The sequence below is a fragment of the Spermophilus citellus genome (genome assembly GCF_964194105.1).
Source record: "Spermophilus citellus genome assembly, chromosome: 2".
NCBI lineage: Eukaryota > Metazoa > Chordata > Mammalia > Rodentia > Sciuridae > Spermophilus > Spermophilus citellus.
In genome coordinates, this window is record NC_138183.1 from 88,122,359 (window position 1) to 88,142,342 (window position 19,984).

Consider the following 19,984-nt stretch of genomic DNA (forward strand, 5'->3'; position numbering starts at 1 on the left):
GCCACTAGGAACTGAAAATCGGGTAGTGTGATTGAGGAATTGGAATTTTAACTTTAATGGATTTAAACTTGATTTTAAATAGCCTCCATGGCTAGTGGGTACCACATTGTACAGTTTAGGTCCAACACCATTACTGTTTTCCCATGCAATCTTAGAAATACTTGTACCAGTAAAACTTCCAAGAAAAATGGATAGAACTCCCAATATCACACAGACTTCTGACTGAAAAAGAATGTATTTACTAAAACATAGTGTATGACTCACTGAGGCCCCTGACTCAACCCATTTCCCAGCATACATAAAATTGGTGCTTCTTCATTCTTCCAAAGCAGATCTCTAGAATGAAGTGGCTGACTTACCTTCACCCAGGGGAAGTTCCTCTTCCTGCTCAATGGGAGAAGGAAGAAGGGGCTGCAGGGGCTCCATGTTAATGATGAGCTGTTTGTTCAAGGAGTGGGAACTGCGACTCTGAGTAATGCTGACTCTGAGAACAGACAAAAGCCAAACCGAGTTGATGTCCTTTGTGAGTGCTAACCCCTTCTCTCTCAGGGCTACCCAAGCTGAGAAGTGCCTCTAGACACACACAATGGATTAAGCTAGAAATAAAGGTGACATAAAACTCAAGACCCACCACCCTTCTTGCCCTTAAGATCCTGACAGACATCTATGTGTTCCAATGAAACCCAGGAAAAGAAAATGTAGTTCCCCAGATGCCATCAGACCTGGGAATGTCAGATGAAGATGTGAACATCTTAAGAAGATACAGGAAACATAGGTGTCAGCTATCACTGAACTAGATATGCAGAAAGGTGAATGAAGGGTGTGGCTCAGAGGAATAGAACAAGCACCAAAAGACCCTGCCAGATGGATGGCACAGATGTGCTACAGCTACAAGCTATCTTTCTGTAGCTGGATGTCCAGTGATTAATATTCCCATTCACCCTTCTCACCAGCCAGCTATGAAATCCAGGTCTGTTCCTCCTTTGGGAAGGAACATTCACACCAGTGGCTATGGCAACAGCAGATGGCAAGGAAACTGTTTAGGTGTCCATCAAAACTATTGCCTGACAGCTGGGGAGCCTGTTTGCACTGCCTACTGCAAGGAGACCAGCTGTCTGTCCTGCCAGACAAGGAGGTAGGGACCTGCAGGTGGATGACTGGCACCCTTCCCCTCCCGTTTCCTGTCAAAACCAGAACCAACAATTCCTTCTAAGATGTTGTCAAATGTCTCCTGCCCTTTGAAGCCTTCCTGGATGGCTCCTGACAACAGAGACAAAGACTCACTCTCTCCCTCCCTCCCTCTATCACTTTCTCATACTGCTCTCTGTTCTTTCACAGCTATCTGCATGTCACCTCTGTCTCTGTGCAGTCATTGGTGTACTGAGCATTCCCTGCCTCAGTAAGCACCGTAAGGGCAGAGAGGGCTGACCTGGCCATCTCTGTCTGCCCTAAGGTGTCTTGTTTGTCTTTGTGTTAAGGGTGCTCAGGTTTAAAGCCAAAGTAAACCAAGTGTAATCCTGGTTTGGCATGTTGTCATTTCAGACTGGCATAGGTGCTCCTAGGCCTGGTGGAGGGACTGCCTTCTAGCCTGAGCTAGACCTGGGATGAAGAGGGGAGGAACAGGATGTCTTTTAACATCTTGAATTAACAGATGGAACTAACTGGAAGAAATTTATAGGGACTTGCTTAATCACGTAGTCCTTTGCTTACCTCATTCCTCAGCCACTTACAATATAGCTAACGGGTATGAAGGTCTGCCTTGTACTGGCAGGGGTATAGCTCCCCTGCCGCCTTAAGCAACTCACTGTCCAGAACCAGGATTTTCAAACTTTCTTCTCTGAGAACTGCATTATGAAATGCAGGAAGGCCCACAAGGAAAATAAGTGTTTTATGAGTGTTTACCCACAGCTATGTGTGATTTGCGTTTTTTTTTTTAAATCTATTTTATTTTGTTTGAAATACTGGCCTTGACCATTATTTCACTTCATGAGTCATTGATGTGCTATAGACACCATTGGAAAAACACACATCTCATGAAGGAGACTGATGACCCAGGGTCCCAGTGGAGTACTAAGGAGGGGCACCAGATCCTGGTGAGTAAGGGGAGAGCCAGGGAGGACCTTGCAGGGGAACTGATGCCTGAGGCAAGTCCTAGTGAGTATGGTAGAGTTTACAAGGAAAAAAAATAGGGAGGGAGAAACTCTTACAAAGAGAAGAAAGAGAGGGAAAAAGAGGGGGGGAGCAAGATAAGAGAGGAAGGAAAGAAGGAAGAAGGAAAAGGAGGGAGGAGGGAGGAGATTCCTTCTTTATTGTCAATGGTTCTCAGTTTTTGCGTTTTCATGGAATTTATTCTGTCCCTGTGGTCATTAATGACTGTGATTCTGTCTATCCTAGTGCAACATATTGCTATTCTTTGCATGGATTTTCTAGCTTTCTGACTTCTGAGATGTCCATTGTTTTAATCAGCTTTTTGGCTGCTATTACAAAAAGACCTGACAAGAATAATTTTAAAAAGGAAAACTTATTCTGGGGCTCATGGTTTCAGAGATCTCAGTTCATAGATGGCCAACTCCATAACTCCTGAGATGAGGCAGAACATCATGGGGAAGGGTATAGAGGAGGAAAGCAGCTGGGAACATAGCCTCAGGAAGCAGAGAGAGAAAGAAAATACCCCCCTCATGGACAAAATAAATCCCCTAAAGGCAAAATCCTCAGAGACATATCTCCTTTAGCCACATCCAGCCTGCTTTCGGTTACCACTCAATTAATCCCTATTGGGGATTAATTCATTAATTAGGTTAAACCTCTTACAACCCAATCATTTCATCTCTAAACTTTCTTGCATTGTTTCACACATGAGCTTTTGGGGGACACCTCACATCTAAACCCTAACACCCATATATTAATTTCTTGCACAAAACAACCCTGATTTGTTCTGCCCCATGACTGACCATGCCAACCACTTAAGCTGGCAACTCTTCTTATCTCCGAAAAATCACTGTTTATGCTACAATGATGGGCCCTTAGCAAGTCTTTATGAAGAGTCTTTAACTGCCCATCAGTCCTCCTCCCAACATTCTCTGGCTGAAGACTGCAAGCATCCTCCTGCCTCAACCAATATTGCAATGACCAGCAAATGGCTGGTTTTGGGACAGATTTACTTTCAAGACGTGGGTCATCCTTAACACTGAATGGTCAGGAAGATGCTGGCTCAGCCCCTACACTCACAGGCCCCAGGCGCTCCACTATAGTAAGGCCCATAGCTACTACAAGGGCTTAGAGATCTGCCCAGGGTTGACCAGATGGTACTTGTAGGGAATTACAACCCTGAGACTCTCCAGTAACAGAATACGGAGAGGAACATTATTTAGACTCAGATAAACACAAAGGTGGCTATGACTAGGGATTTCCCTGGAGCACAAATAATCCAGGGCTTCAAACCATGATATTATGACAGGTTGGGGGACAGAGCAAGCAAAATGAGGAAACAAATCCAAGTTTCCTACCTTTCCCCACTGCTATGGTCTGAATGCTTATGTCCCCTTAAAATTCATTTGTTGAAATAACCTCCAATGTGATGGTACCAAGAGGTAGGGCCTTAAAAGAAGTCTGAGGGAGCTTATTTTTGCCTTCTACCATGTGAGGACACAGCAAGAAGGCACCATCTGTGAGAAAACAGACCCTCACAAGACATCTATTCTGCCAGTGCCTTGATCATAGGCTTCCCAGCCAATGGTATTTTGTTATAGAGAAATATAGAAAGAAAGAAATTATAAAAAATAGAGAAATATTTTTTCTTCTTTATAAACCACCCAGCCTATGATATTTTGTTATAGCAGCTCAAATGCACTAGTATACCTACCCACCTCCTTTAGTCTAAAATTTCCTTTTTTCACCTCATTTTCCCTTTGCAGATTTGTGTGTGTGTGTATGTGTGTGTGTGTGTGTGTGTGTGTGTGTGTGTGTGTGTGTGTGTCTTAAAACATTAGGTTTATTTGCTCAAAATTCTGGAGTTTAGAAATAGAAAATCCAAGAATTTCCAGGACCGTACTCCCTCTAAAGCCTACGAGAGAGGATCATTCCTTGCCTCTTCCAACTTCTGGGAGCCTTAGATATTCCTTGGCTTGTGGCAGCATTAACTCTAATCTTCTTTGCAGACTTTTAAAGGTGCCAAGGCTTCTTTATTGTGAGAGCTCAAGAGCACAGTTGTTCTATGATAATATAATACCAGACTCTGAATGGCCTTTTTTTTTTTTTTTAGCTAAGAAAGTGATTTGTATACACTTGTTCTCATCATTTTCTTTCTCGGTATACTTGTAAAATAGGTAAGGTAAATACCATATTTACAGATGACGATGAGGTTATATAACTTAACTAAAGACACAGGGCCTCCATGATCCAAACAAGGCCCCACTGCTAACGTCCCACCTCTCAACACCAGTGCACCAGAACCACAGCTCTATAACATGAATCCTTGGAGACACCCAGTGTTACATTTTAGAGATGAGATATCCCCCAAAATCTCATGTGTGAGACAATGAAAGAATGTTCAGAGGTGAGATGATGAGATTATGAAAGCTGTGACCTGATGAGTGGATTAATCTACTTGAATGGATTGACTGGGTGGTAACTATAAGCAGATGGAGTGGACTGGAGGAAGTGGGTCACTGGGAGCATGACTTTGGGGTTTATATTTTTTTGTCCCTGGTGAACAGAGCTGTCCCTCTTCCTGATTGCCATGTCCAAAGCTGCTTTCCTCCATGGCACCCTTCGCCTCACCTCCGGCCCAGAGCTGTGGAGTCAGCAGCCCAGGGTCAGAACCTAAGAAACCATGAGCCAAAGTGAACTTTTCCTCCTCTAAGCTGTTCTTGCTGGGTCACTTGGTCATAGTGGTGTAAAGCTGACTAAAACACCAAGCCTTGTCATGAGGTAACTGGTTCTATGACTGGGTCTCCCCAGGCCAGGCCAAGACACAGGTCAGGTAACTCCATTCTCAGAATCCACCCGTCCGTTAGCTGACTATGAAAAAGGCCTGACCCACTTTGTAGCCCATTCAGGTTTAAAAAAGTCTCCTAGAAGACTGCCACAAAGAACGCTATTAAAGTTGAAAGGTTTCCTTTGGGAACTGCAAGTTGATTCTAATGCTGGAAAACATGGTTTGTATTAAACTTACCTCCTGGTTTTTCTCAAATATGCTTTTAAGATAGGCATGAAAAAATACCATGTTTACAGATAAGGAAACCAGGGTTATGTAACACTTACATGGATAAACTCAGGACCCAAAAATGGTGGCATAAAATAGAGAGGTAGAATGAAGCTGCAGAAGTTCTTTCACCACTTCTTGGAATGCTGGCCTTGCTAGCAAGCCTCCAAAAACTTCATCCACAGGAATACTAACACAAATGTGTCTTTCAGATCCTACCTTCCCATTTTTGGATAAGAGATGATAACACTATCAAAACATACAATTGTGTGGTTTTATAACTTCAAAATACTTGAATTATAATCCTCCCAACAAAATCTAGGAAAAGCAATACATAAATCTCATTTTATACCTGGGCAAACTGATGATTTGGGAAGCTGAGTGACTTACCCAAGGCTATAAGCTGGGAAGCAATACAGCCAAGACTAATGTGCTTGATTCAGATATAAATGCTGCCTGTGAGAAGCCTGGTGGTGGCTGTCATGCCCAGGTGACTGGCACAGTCAGCCCTGTGCTCAGTGAGCTTCAGCCTGTGTCAGATCGGGAGAGTGATTCTACCCAGTAACCATCCCAGGAGAGTTTTGCTTGTGGATCTTCTCATCAATAAATGATCAGTGACCTAACATCAGAGTTAACTTCAGCTCCTTTTTTTGAAGAACAAGAAAAATTCCAAGACATTATTCTCAGTCTGTTTCTGTCTTTCTGTACACACACCTCAGAAGTAGGAGTCCATGAACCTGTCATTGTTTGACGAGTAGAATCTCAGGGGTGAGGAAAGATGCTTAATTAAAGCCTTATCATCACCATTCTATACTAACAGTCATCTCTGGATGCCCACCATCAGAGAAGAGCTCATTATTTGACAGCCATAACAAAGAAGCTGAAATAATTTGAAAATAAAATAATTGTCTAAGACAAACAATTTTCTACCATGCAGCTGGCTACTTGCTGGGAAAGAGAATTTGCCAACAGGAAAGTATCACATATCATCACTGCTCTGACCACAATGCTGCCTCTGGAGAGGTGAAGTTTGACAGTGCAGCATCTTGGACAGACTTCAGATCTAAAATAAAAAATAATGGGGCTGAGAATACAGTTCATCCACAAAAGAAAATAACAGGGGTGCTACTGTTACCCTCGAAGTTCATGAATTCATTCAACAAACAAGTGCTGCATTCTACTATACACCAAGCACTGGGTTAAGAAATGGAGAATATGGAGAGGACAAAGAGGGACAGAGCTTTTGCCTCCCAGAGCTTGCTTTGTTTAAAACCATTACATTAACCAAATTCTTCCCAGTACTGTCAGAGATTTAAGGGATTCTGACAAAGAACCAAGGACAAGAGAGGCTTCCTGAGGATATGAACTTAGTAGTCTTTCACATACAGATGAAAGAGGGTGGTAGAAGACAAAGAAAGAGCATGAAAATCAGGCCTCAAAAGCCTGTGAGTCCTTGTTTGTAGTAATATCTTGGGGGATTTTAAAAGATTCCAGAAAAGAGAAATGGAATTGATTGATGCCTCAGGCTGTATTCATTTCCAGCCCCTTTTTGGTGGTTCAGTGCCCTCCAAGAAAAGCTTTCACTCTGGCCAAGCTGCTCCCTTCACCCTAATACCACCGGAGACAACAGCTACTCAAAGTGTGGTCCATGGACCAGCCAAATGGCCATCACCTGGGAGCTTGTTAGTAATGCAGACTATTGAACATCATTTGGCCTTTTGAATCAGAATCTGATTTTAAAAGGATCCCCAGGTGATCCTGTGCAAGTTAAGGCTTGAGAAGCCCTGAGCTAGGAAGTCTTGATTTCCTTAAATTATGAAAACCTCAATTTATAAGAGAAGTATTTCAAAATATTCTTTTTTGATCTCATTGACCTCTCATGGATGGTAACTATGAGACTCTTGGAAAGTTTTATGATGAGGAATATGTCTCTCTGAAAGTTTGTGTTCAAAAAGTTTCCTGGTGTTTTGTTGTTGTTGTTGTTGTTGTTGTTGTTGTTGTTTGTTTGTTTGTTTTACCAACAAAAGAACTCCCCAGCATCAAGTTTATTTATTTATTTTTTAAAAAGATCAAATACTCAGACTTCAAGCTGGAAGAAGTAAACCAAAGCAGAGCCTCTTGGAAGTAGTTCTGCCTCTATTACTACCTTCTAAGAGGACAACAAAGGTGGCAAGCACCAGAGAGAAAAGAGCTCAGATCTCACGAGCAAGACACTGGAACTTTAGACCTGCATCTGCGGCACCAAATATGACTTGGATAAATCATTTCACTTGTCCAAGTCTGTCAATGAGCGGAAGCAATAAAACTAGGTGAGGTCTGAAATTATTTCCAAGGCAAAGATTCTGGATAAGTTGAAATGATGTGTTTTATCAATGCTGCTGCTTCTTTTCTACACTGTGCTGAATGATCACAGTTTAGGGCAGGGGAGGAACTCATTGATGGGTGGGCCATCATATGTTCAGGTATTACAATGAGGTGCCCCCAGCCAAGTTGTTCCACCTTCCCCAGCCCCTCAGTTTTCTCCTGCCTCTTAAAGCACGAAGTACTGGTTTTATACATGCATGTGACAGCTCTCCACCAGGCCACTGCAAGCAGGGTTCAATTATAATCTGTATACATCTGCATAGGATCTCCTGTAGGCTGTGGTTCTGTGCCCCTCTTTGGGAGAGGAGAGAAGTGCCAGTTAGGTACCCTTGCCAGACTGGCCTACCCTCATTTCTGTGGGACTGCAGCCTCTTCCTGCCCACAACCCTGAGGGACAAGAAGTGGCACCCAGCTTACATGGCACCCTGGAAATGGCAGAGACTCAGCAATCCTGGGCATAAAGGAAACACCTCTGGGTTCCAAAGATGGAGAAAGAAGGACAGGTGCCAACCAGCATGTGGGGAATTCACTAAGGAATTTGGCTCACGATGGTCTTGCCTTAAAAGGGGGGGAAGCACCATGATATGAATGTTTAGCTTTAAGATATTTAACATGTTTGAGGTTGAACATGTTCAATAGGTTGTGTAAATTGTGGTGGTGCAAAGTTCAGTTTGGTCAAAACAATATTTAATTCTTAAAAATTACCCTAGATAGTCACCTTAATGAAGATGTGCACCCTCAAACTGATAACAACTAGACCCTCCTTCCTGTAGGTGGCCCTTGAGAGTAAAGGGCTCATCTGAGCCTCTTCCCTCATGTGAAATAGTCTAAAGGAGTCCAGCCAATGGGAACTGACCACATCTGATGAAGGAGACAGCAAATTAGGCAGTTCTAACAGGACAGAACACCAGAGCTTGGCCAAGAGATAGCAGGCATCCTGCTTGCTCACATGATACTCCATATCTAATTAACATCTCTTCCCAAAGTAAGTGACTCAAAAAGGAATCCAGCTGCACTCATGCCACAACCCAGCCAAATCTGTCAAAGGGAGATTTCTAGGGATGTTAAAGAGTTTAAAATTAATTAATTTAATTTTTTAAATTACACACAGGGTATTATCAAGAATTTGAAAAAATCAGAATTTGCTTTTTCTTTTTTTTCTTTCAGTGTTAAGCAGGTGCTCTACCACTGAGATACCTTCACAGTCCATGGAAAAAACAGCTTTTAAATCCCTCTGTCCATCCCTGAAGCCGCCTGAACCAAAGGGGACCAACCCACTCACCTGTGTACCTCTGGAGGCTCCCTCTGGATTTTGGAGCTCGCCTCCACCACCTCTTTGGCAACTTTACCACTGTGAAAGACAAAAATACAGGTATGTGCAGATGCTCAGAGGAAGAGAGAACACATATTACTTTTTTTTAAAATTTCACAGTGGTCTGAGACAACTCTAAGTATTCGCTCCTTCTCTTATTCTACAAAGGGAACCTAGTATGGAGGTCAAGGGTCTTTTGGGAGCATAAGAGCTCAATGAAGTGGAAATGAATGGAAGAGCATAAATCTAATTGGACTTATTTTTGAGCAAATCATGCAAATGTAAATAGCCATCCCCACTCCAACCCCAACAACTGCAATGGGATCAATGATACCCACCTATATCGAAATCTACTTCCTTTAAAAAATATCTTGCTGCTTGACACTGTCTTGATCTGACTGGATTTTGCATACCTTTAAGAAAAAGCAAGGCAGAGTGGGTAACAACATTGAAAAATCCAAGTAGGACATTACTGTAGAACTGTGGTAATCAGATATTTTGACAGCAAGAAACACATTTTATATTGTGACTCAGCATGCACAAATAGGAACTGAAAGAAAAGTTTTACAAAAAAAAATACTTTTTCTTGTATTAAATCTGATGCCATCACTGATATCCTCCAATGCCATTTCCCTTCATTCTTTTTGAACTCTGGTCATGGCCCATATGTTTGATTTTATAATCTCTTAGTAGCTAATGGCCTACAAAACGAACTAGGCAATATTGATGATCAAAAGGGATTCTGTGTCAATATTGTAACAGAAAACAGCTTTCTGGCAACAAAGACCATTCTGTGCTACAAAGAACTCTCTGCACACTGCCCAGGCAGGAACAAGGGGCCATGTCACCACAAGCATGGTCACTGGCTTCTGTTTCACCATGACCCAGTGCCCTTTCAAAGACTCCACTCCAGCAGATGACTAAGATACACGAGGGACAAGAAGCCCAGACAAGCACTGACTCAGCACCTCTGAGCCACACTCATAAAAAAGAACAGAACAACACTGAAAAACAGCCAAGAACATGGACTGCCCTGAGACTGAACATAGGGCCCTAAAATTGCCCTGACAGCTGGGGATACCTCTGCAGAGGTCCTTTAAGCCTTATGTAATTAATCCAAAAGGTCTCCCAGAGTTTGGGATGATTTAAAATATCAATAGTCACAAAAAATCTCTAAAACACATACAAAACAAATATGTTCTATAGGATTCTGAATAAACACACCCACAGAGCCAGGGCTATGGCTAGAAGTTTCTAGGCAGGCAGTAGTCGCCACTTGTGAGCCTCCTGAAGCTTCACTCATTGGCTCGTGAGTACTGACCCTGCTTGATCTGTGCACCAAGCTAAGCCCAGGGAAGACACATGCTCTCTGCATTCATGGGGTGCAAGATCTAGAGGAGAAATGAATTTAAATTTAGTAGCCATGTAAATAAATGTAAATGACAAGCTGTTTGGCTTGCTATGAAGGAAAAGTTACAATGACAACATGTGGGAGAAGGACTGATCTGCTCTGGGAGACCAGGGAAGGTGTTCAAAGAAAAGGACACTAGAGCAGAGATTCAGGGGCTAGAAGGTGTTAACCTGGGGACTGTGGTGGTTGGTGGTGGGTGCCTGGCAGAAGGGCAGAAAGCTCAAAAGCCCTCGGCCTAAGCATTTGCAGAACTAAGAAGACCTAGTATATTTCCCCAAGTTATTACTACACACTTTCTTTCTTTCTCCTCTCTCTCTCTTCTCTCCTCCCTCCCTCTCTCTCTCTCTCTTTCTCCCCCACCCCACAATTTTCTAATGAAGAAAGAAAAGTGAATGTGCAGATGAATGATTGGAAAAAGAGAGAGAGAGTCCAATTTTGCAGGACCAGACCTTAAGTCATCCTTGTTAAGGAATTGGGACATTATTCAAAGAACAATAGAAAACCACAGTAACAATCTTTTGCAAAAACAAACAAACAACAACAACAAAAAACTTGCCCATTTCTCTCTCCCCCTCTATCCTGAGATCCATACTTTGGAGGGTCCTGATAGGACAGGAGACCACACCCAACTGAGAGGATAAAAAGGCCCAGTAAAACACATTTAGATGGTCCAAGCTGGGTCCTCTGGCTTCTGTGAGGACATACCTGCTCCAAGTCCATCTGCACCACCTCCATCTCTACTCCCACCTTCTCTATTGAAGCCTAAGGGTAGGACCGTTGCTGTCCCCATCTCCTCTTGGCATGGCTGTTATTCCCATACCCTCAGAGGTGGCAGAAGGAGAGAGCCTTTAAGAAACCACTTTATAATTTTTAAATGTTTTCAATTCTATGTCCCTAAGGATCTTGAGGCAAAGTGGTCTGCTAAAAAGTAAATGATTCAGAGCCTTAAATGGGTTTTGGAAATTTAAACTCAACATGGCCCGTTTTACAGAAGTGACCCCTAAAGTTAGCACACTAGTCAATCTCCCAGCTATCCCTATAGGGGCCTGCTGGGAGAGGTGGCAGCTACCTTGACACCCATTCAGCCTTAGCTCTGTCTTTTCCAGGCCCTGTGAGGAGGCCACGACCTTCCTCTTAGGCCTAGGATGGCCTCTTGTAGGGAGGCTGTGGCTATGCACTGTCTTTCCAGAAAACCCTCAGAGCAACCCAGGAAAAGCAAGTTAAAAGATGCATTTCACAGAGAAAGCCAATGGCTGTCTACTCAGGAAGAGAGGAGAGGAGAAAGCATTGGCTTCTTCCCAGCAGCTGATTCTCCTGGATGACTATTTGTGTCATTCAATTTGCTGGAGAGAGTCGCCATCAATTCTCTGCCCTCTCAAATGCCCGGGTAGCTCCTGGGATGCCTCAGTTGATATCCTCAATGGAATTTAACGGGAGTTTAATCTAAGAGCTCAAACAACATAAACACACCAGGAATTGGAAAACAAATGCCACAGGAAAGAGGGGAATGAATAGGGGAACAAGAAAGGTGAAATGGTGAGTGGAGAAGCTAAACAAACCCAATATGCTAACTCCCAAACATGACGGGGCAAAAGCCCCACTTGGAGCAAGTCTTAGAAACAGAGGTTCTCCAGCTTGATCGTTCGTGATTGTGATTCAGTAGGTCTGGAGAGGAATTTGTGTTTTAATCAAATATCCCAAGGTGATTCCAAGACAGCCCACTTGCATTTGAGAACCTCTGCCTCCCCAGACTTCCCTCAGATAACCCAAGAGATGAATTTCACCTGAAAGAACAATAGCCCAGAACCTTGGTCACATCATGTAGCTTTCCTAAGTCTCGGTTTCTCCAGGTATTTCTAAAGGAAGAGGGTATCATAGTACCTACTTCATAGTGCTCTGAGGAGGGGTACATGAGATTCAATTATTTGAAAGTACATAGCAGGTACTATGTCGTCATGTGATAGTTTTCCTCCCTTCCTTTCCACCTGCCTTCACTCTTTTCCTCCATAATACTACTCTCTAAACCTCTGCAGGGTAAGAAGCTACCAAAGCCAATCCCCCAAATCCCCAGAGGGAACCACCTTGTAAACACTGAAAATAAAGAGCCCTAACTCCAGCCTACACGTTCCAGACCCTCTGTCTACCAGATTCTACCATCACCAGCAAGCCCAGGAGAAGAGCCTCTTCCCACCCAGTGCAGTGGAATGAATCAGGCTATAGGGGCCTGCTGGGAGAGGTGGCAGTTGGAACAGCAGCTCACTTTCCTTCAGCTTTCTGCCTTCTTTTCTGTCTACCCTCTCTCACTTCCACCCCCAACTCTCCATCAAAATCTCAAGCCAGAAGCATAACTAAGCTCAGGCATCTGACCTTACAGGGAAACCCAGGTACTCTCTGCAGGACTGACCTCCCTGGGCCCTGGTCTCCAATTTCTCCCCTGGCACCTGCTACTCCAGGGGCTGGGGATGGAAGTCAGTGTTGGATGCTAGGACACTGGTTGATATTCCAAGAGGCCACCTCTAAAATTAACAACACATTTCCCATTTTTTCAATGTTTCCCATGGTTTAGGAGTAATAATAACAACATTTGTTATTATTGAGCCCTTATTGTGGGCCATGCTCCATCCAAAGCACCTTAAACATATTAATTTGTTTTATCCTCATAGCTCTCCCCCAGGAGGAAGCAGACCACATTAAGGAGACTGAGGCACAGAAAGGTTACCTATGGTCACATGATAAAAGCTGAGGAACCAGGCTGCAAACTCAGATCTGTCTGATTTTAGTATTTTAAAAATCAGGCTGAGCCAGACAGGCTCTGAAACTCTAGTGAGCATCAGAATCACCCTTTTCCAAGCACAAGTTTCTGATTGAATAAGTCTGAGGCAGACCCCAGAAGTCTGCATTTCAAACAAGTTCCTGGAGGTGCTAGTGCTGACCCAGGGATCCTCTTTGTAAAACCCCCAGATTACAGCAGAGTTTTCAACCTACAGATACACATTAGCACCATCTGGGATGCCATTATCACCACCGAAACCAGAGCCCTCATCCAGATTCACACTGTTCAAAATAACACCTGTATTGAGGTACAATCCATACACCAAAAAGCTCACCCTTTTAGATTGTACACTTTGGTGGGTTTTAGTATAATTCACACACCTGAAAATAGGATCAAAAATTAATCATCACCATCGAATACTAAAACATTTTGATCAAAATGAACCCCTCTGTGACTACTGGCAGTCATTCTTGTTTCCTCTCCTTACATCTCCCACCCTTAGCCCTAGGCAACCAGTCTTCTACTTTCTGTCTCCGTGCATCTGCCTATTCTTGGCATTTCATACCAATAGAATCATATAATATATAATATTTGTAAAATGGCTTCCTTCACTTCGCATAAGGTTTCCAAGGTTCATTCATGTTATACCATGTATCTGTATTTAATTTCTTTTTATGGCCGAATAATATTCTATTGTGTGGATATGCCACATTTTGTTCTTGCTTTCTCCACTCCTCTGACCCCTTCCTCAGTAAATACCTGACCCCGCCTCCAGCTCTGACCACCTGGCACTATGTGTTTTAATGGTTTCATCTGGCACAGCAAAGCCCTGATCTTATTTCCTGGGGAGGGGGGTTTGTTCCTTTTGTTTGGTCATTTGAACATTTGGGTTGTTTCCACTTTGTTCACCTATTATGAATAATGTTACTATGAACATTTATATACAAGTTTTGGTGAAAACTTAGATTATGATTCTAGTAGGGTCGGATCCAAGGATCCAGCCATTGGTGTCTTTTAAAGGTTCCCCCTGGTAGTTCTAATGAGTAGTCATGAGTGAGAACCTCCAGTTAAAACTTTATTACTTAAATATGTAGTCTGTGGACCTGCATTTATAGTATTATAGCATCACCTGGAAACCGTATTCTCCATTTTAACAAGATCTCCTGGTGATTCAGGTGCTTGATAAAGTGGGCGAGGTACCAATGGAGGAAGCTTTTCTGGGATCAATTTATCCTTTCTTATATTATTGTTCCTCTAGCACCCCAAATTCCCAATGAGAAATTAGGGACTTCCTTTATCCCCTGCACGTAATTCCATATTAAATGGGGACAGGGAGGATCATTTGTGCTTCCACTGGGCCTCGGTGCCTAGCACTGAAGACACCAGAGAGCTACTGACTCCTTTAAAGCATCAGATTTCCTTTCAATGAACCAGTAACCTGTAACACTGAGCTCCAGCCCCCTGGAGCTGGTGGCACCTAGACAACACATGGTATAAAAGAAGCTCTTAAATGGTGACTAAGTCTGTGCTGGGGATCCCTGGGATCCGGAGTAAACAGGAAAGTCAGGGTTTCTGCTTCTGGGCTCTGTTCCCAGGCAGCAGATCTCAGAGCCAGAAATTTCAAACTGGATCGGTGGCCCTGAGCCAGCTGACAACCAGCAGCACATTCATGTCTTTAAAGTACCCTGGGGAATTCCTAGGCAGCAGCCATCAGGACTCCCTGTTCCCATGGCAAGTGGAGTAAAAATGGAAGGAGAAATCCAGCCCCAACCCAGGAAACAAGATTAGGGCCTTGCTCTGCCAGCTGTGCCAGTCACAAAGACTTGGAGGCGTGGCCAGGACCTCTGTCTTTCTGGACAAGGGCTGGAGTTGCATTGGAAGCAGGCACCACCCCTGAGGTGGTTCACAGAACCAGAGCCCTGTGGAGTCAAGGGGACTGGGCTCTGTATCCAATTGCTGCTCAGATACTTTCATCATTTCAGAGGGGCCATAATAATGGTCATATCAGCACCTGCCATTTATCCACGGTTTTTGTGCCTAGCAGCACCAAACAGTGCAAGGCAGGTTATTACCACTGAATTTGATAGATGAAAAGTAAAGACAAAGCCCAACAGTTTTAGGGATTTGTTCCAAGTCACACTGCTGGTGACAGGATCAAGATTCAAACCCAAGCCTGTTTACTTTCAAAGCATACACTTATTATGCTTTGCCACAGGAAAGCATGCAAATGCACACCTGAGTTCCAGTCCCCTACAGATTAAGACTGAAGGCAGCAAGCACTTCAGAGCCTTGCCCAAGGTCGCACAGCTGGAGAACAAGCAATATCTTCCCTTCTTCCTAAGAACAAGGAAGATTATGTGATCATGGAGGAAAAGAAAAACGTTATAGAAAATCTCAGATCAGCACAAATGCTCAGGTTTTGGAAGTCCTAATGAGAAAGGCAGGGTAGCAGGGCCTAAAAAAAATACAAGGACTCGGTCAGTGGCACACAGTCTGTCATGTGTGCTGACAGGTAAACTCTCTGGTCTTCTGAAGCATCAACAAATGTCTGGAAGGGATTTCTTGGACTGTCTGGTTGGTCCTGTTAGGGACACAATGGTCAGACTGGCCTCCGTGCTGCCTGGCTGCTACTTCACCTACCCCAAAGTGTACAAAACAGATTCCCTGGACTGCACTTTTTTCCTCCCTATATCCTCTCCTTTCAACACCACTTTGCCTTTACTTCATTCCATCCGTCAGCTGGTTTTTCCACACATGATGAAACAACATGTGTGAAAATAATGAATTAATGTCTCTAAATTATTCTTTGATAGGGAATTCTTTGATAGGACCCTATGATTTCACTATGATTCCAAGATGGTGCCAAAGTCCCTCCCAGTAAGACTCACTGAGAAGGCTCTGAAAGAAAGCTTCTACTCCTCCCTCGCACAGGATGCCTGTGAATCATCAAGAGTGGCACCATACCTACACTACATCCCTTTTTCATGATGGTGGAGCCTCCATATCTGGCCCAAGTTCTCCTGGCTCTTCATTTCCCCACATGCTATGTCATCTACCCTCTGCTCAGTCTTGTGTAGCCACTCATCTTGCTAAAATATGTCTTCTGCTTCCCTGCCTTGGTCCCTCACCTGGGCCAGAATATCCTTCCTCCACTTGAGGAGATCTTCAACCCCTTAGAAGCCCCAGGAGCAAAACTCATGCTCTCCTCGGAAGTCCCCCTGTCATTTTATTTTCAGTCCCCTTTTGATCTCTACCATGAAATTAAAATGTCCTAAAGACAGGAACCATGCCTTATCAGTTTGACCCAGTAAATACATTTTCACTGCCTGGAGTCTTCAGGAAATACCCAGAAAAGAAGAACCTAGTTTCAAGACTCAGAGAGATTATATATATATATAATAAAAGAGTGCTATATCTATCTTGTCTTTGCCTTATGTCTTGACTACATTTCTACATTTATCAACTTCTTCATTTACAATAAAACATTAATTCAAATAGCTAACTCAATGTTTTTAAACAGGAAGCAGCCATTCCATCAATGGAAGAACCCAGTAGTTCCAAAATCTTAAGGCTCCAAAAACTGTCAGTTCCTCAAATGGGTAAATATGGGATTACCCTCTGGCCCAGCAATTCCACTCCAGGTATAAAACCACATAAAAATGTATATGTGGATATTCATTGTAGCATTCTTCATAACAGCTCAAAAGAGAGAGCAACCCAAATGCCCATCAACTGATGAATGGATAAATAAAATGTGGTATACTCATGTAGTACAATATTACTCAGCTATAAAAAGAAAGTACTAACAAATGCTACAACATAAATGAAGCTTGAACATATGCCAAGTGAAAGAAGCCAAGCACAAAAGGTCACATTGTTTATAATTCCATTTTACAAGAATGTCCAGAATAGGTAAATCCATGAAAACAGAAAGTAGATCAGTGGTTGTCAAGGGCTGTGAAGTGAATGCTATTGGATTACAAGGGTTTTGGAGGGGTTGATAAAATTGTACAGGAATTAGATAATGGTGATGATTGATCAACAGTGTGTCTTATACTAAAAAGCACTTAATTGTATCCTTTAAAAGGTTGAATTTTATGGCATGCAAATTGTATTCTAACTTTCAAGATATTTTTTTAAAAACAAAACCAAAAAAGACACAACCTCCAATTAAAGACTAAGAGCATCAAACCCTCTGCATTTCCCTTTGTAAACTCTCATAAAGGCAGAGGTTTCAAGACATATTGATCTTTTTCTTTAACATTTATTTAGTTGTAAATGAACACACAATATCTTTATTTATTTTTATGTGGTGCTGAGGATTGAACCCAATGCCTCACATATGCGAGGCAAGCACTTTACCAATGAGCTACAGGCCCAGCCCTGACATATTGATCTTTCAGAGGCCAAAAGAACCCCATTTCTACCAGTCTCCAAAGACTGCAGGGGGCACAGGAATACCTTGAGGTATTGATGGTTGTGGGAAGATCTACTGATTCTCATCACCTTTTCCTGACATTCCTAGAAGCCCAGCATTTTGTGGATTGTCTCATCTAGGGGTTTTCGAATTATTATTCTTGTAAGGTTTGCCCAGTGTGAGGGATGTGAAACGTGGGACTCTCAGTCCTAACTGTGGGGAGATTCCAAGATATCATCCAATTGGTCATCCAAGTTCAAGGAACCATGAACAACAGGTGAAGGATCTTTAATCTCCTATCCAACTCTGGCCCCATCTACAAGCCCAGCTTCTCTACTTTTATCCCTCTACACACTGGGCTTTGGCTACATTTCACTTAAGGAAAAGTAGTCTAGGGCTGAAAACAGATTTACAAATCATTATCCAAGCCATCATTCTCCTGATGGTCCTGTCAGCCACAGCCCAGGAGGTTCAGAGACAGCATTTAAATATAACAAAAAGAGCTGTATTAAAAGAAATGAATATGCAACCATCTGCAAAACTTCAAGGGCATGTTCAGTGAGATGAGTCTAATGAGGAAGGCAGAATCTAATTGTGGGGAAAACTGAGCAAAAGTCACCTGGATGAGCAGCAGGGTGGGATGACCTGGTCAGGGAAGATTAGGTCCTTGACTGTGTCCATTACCACTGCTACTCCAGTCAGCAGGTGGGTCTCCTCCATGTGAACCTTTTGAAGTCTGAGAGTCTTATGGGTGGTTTTTGAAGTCCTCCTGTCCAGCCCAACTTTCCATATTCTGAGATTATGAAGGAATTCTACCAGTTAACCTTTGCCTCTCATTTCTATATACTGAGACAAACTCTCTTCCCAAAGTATCCTGTGAGGGCACATTCAACCCACACTCAGAATAAGCCAGAAGTTCCAGAAAGAATTAATTCTGCCCTCCAGAGAAGCCCTTAACCAAAATGAATGGGGAAACTAGTAGATAAACAGCACTGCATATTTGCCCGTTTGCAGGAGCACATTGGGGCCTGTTATATGGTCTCCAATAGTTCCCTACCAGAGCTGAGCCTGGCTGCCCACAGTAGGCATCTGCTCAGTAATTCACCCTATATTATTTACTTCTCTGTCTCAATTCCATGCTATATCTGTTGGCTTCATCTCAAATAAACTTCTTGCACTAAACTCTCTCTCAAGGGCTCTGCTTCTAGGGGAACAGCAAACCAGAAATAGATTCTGTGCACAGTTTTCTATGGGAAACATAGAGTTCAGAACTCAGTCAGGCCAACAATGGCTAGGAGTCACCCTGAACAATGCATGAAATTTATAATTCACCTAAATATAGCAAAAAGAGCTGCATTAAAAGAAATGAATATGCAACCACTTGCAAAACATCAAGGGCTCCATGAGTGCTTTTAGAACATATGATTAAGTGACTAAAAGCTACTTACTTATAAAAGGCCTGGTTCTCCACCCCGCACTTCCAAAGATGTTTGCAGGCAGCTGGTGTTGAAGTATGGAATGCCAACATGGCTTTTTTCTAATAAAATACAACAAAGCAAGAAAGGGCAAGTTAAACACAGTTTATGTTTTTTTCTCCAGGTATTTACCTACTTGTGTCCTGCCTCCTACCACACATATTTGAAATAACTAAATACATTACTATATTCTACAAAGTGTGGATGGAGTGATATTCCCCCTCCCTAGCCCACCATGGACCTCAATAATCTATCTAAGACCTGATTCTGATACGAAGCAGCTTCACAAACCTTCTCAACACTCCAGGCATCACCTACCTCCCTATGAGATTGGGATTATTTTAAAATTTATTTGCCATCCTTGAATAATTAATTAATTATTTAGGACTTAATTAATAATTAATTAATAATTTAGTACTTAAATTGATAAATAGGGTCAAGAAAATATGCAAACTTCGGAACTAGCCCTAAGGTTCAATGTTTGGTGATGGCCTTCTCCCACATCCATTCTCAAGCAAGCTCACAACCTATATTTGGTAGCTCCTTTATTTTAACAATATTGGGACTTACAGACTGCTTACAACACCAAGCCCTGTTGATATTTAGCTCTGTAAGTATCTTCATGTGTTTCACACAGCCGCATCTTGGCATGAAGAGGGAGGGAGAGGGTCCATCTTTTATTCCTATCTTTATCCTCATCTGTTTTTCACACAGGGCTACATAGTCAGCATTGCTCACTGATGTTGTTCTTAAACATGCAAACCCAATGTTTGTTTGTTCACCTCTAAAATGTTTTCAGCTATAGCTGCCATCATCATTACACTTCAAAGTCACGGTCTTTGGGGGCTACAATGCTCTAGCCAGGTTTTATTCTCGAAGCTCTCTCATACACATACATGCGCACACATACAGCAACAGGAAGTTAGAAAAACAATGTCTGACCTCCTTCTGGGTGCCCATTACATAAAATGTCTTCCCTTCAAACTTCAATTTGCAGACATCTGGCCTAAGAGAAGAAAGACTCTGAGT

The 19,984-nt window shown here is 42.7% G+C and overlaps 1 protein-coding gene across 1 annotated transcript in view; it reads right to left on the minus strand.

The window, feature by feature from the left end:
* Positions 1-19,984, minus strand: part of FRMD3 (FERM domain containing 3) — a 251,414-nt gene that overhangs the window by 36,876 nt on the left and 194,554 nt on the right. The window contains exons 9-13 of the mRNA XM_081266586.1: positions 19,898-19,961; positions 18,929-19,017; positions 9,218-9,292; positions 8,850-8,918; positions 360-484 (exon numbers count right to left, since the gene is read on the minus strand). Of these exons, the coding sequence (XP_081122712.1) occupies positions 360-484; positions 8,850-8,918; positions 9,218-9,292; positions 18,929-19,017; positions 19,898-19,961 (422 nt within the window). The remainder of the gene's footprint in view (positions 1-359; positions 485-8,849; positions 8,919-9,217; positions 9,293-18,928; positions 19,018-19,897; positions 19,962-19,984) is intronic.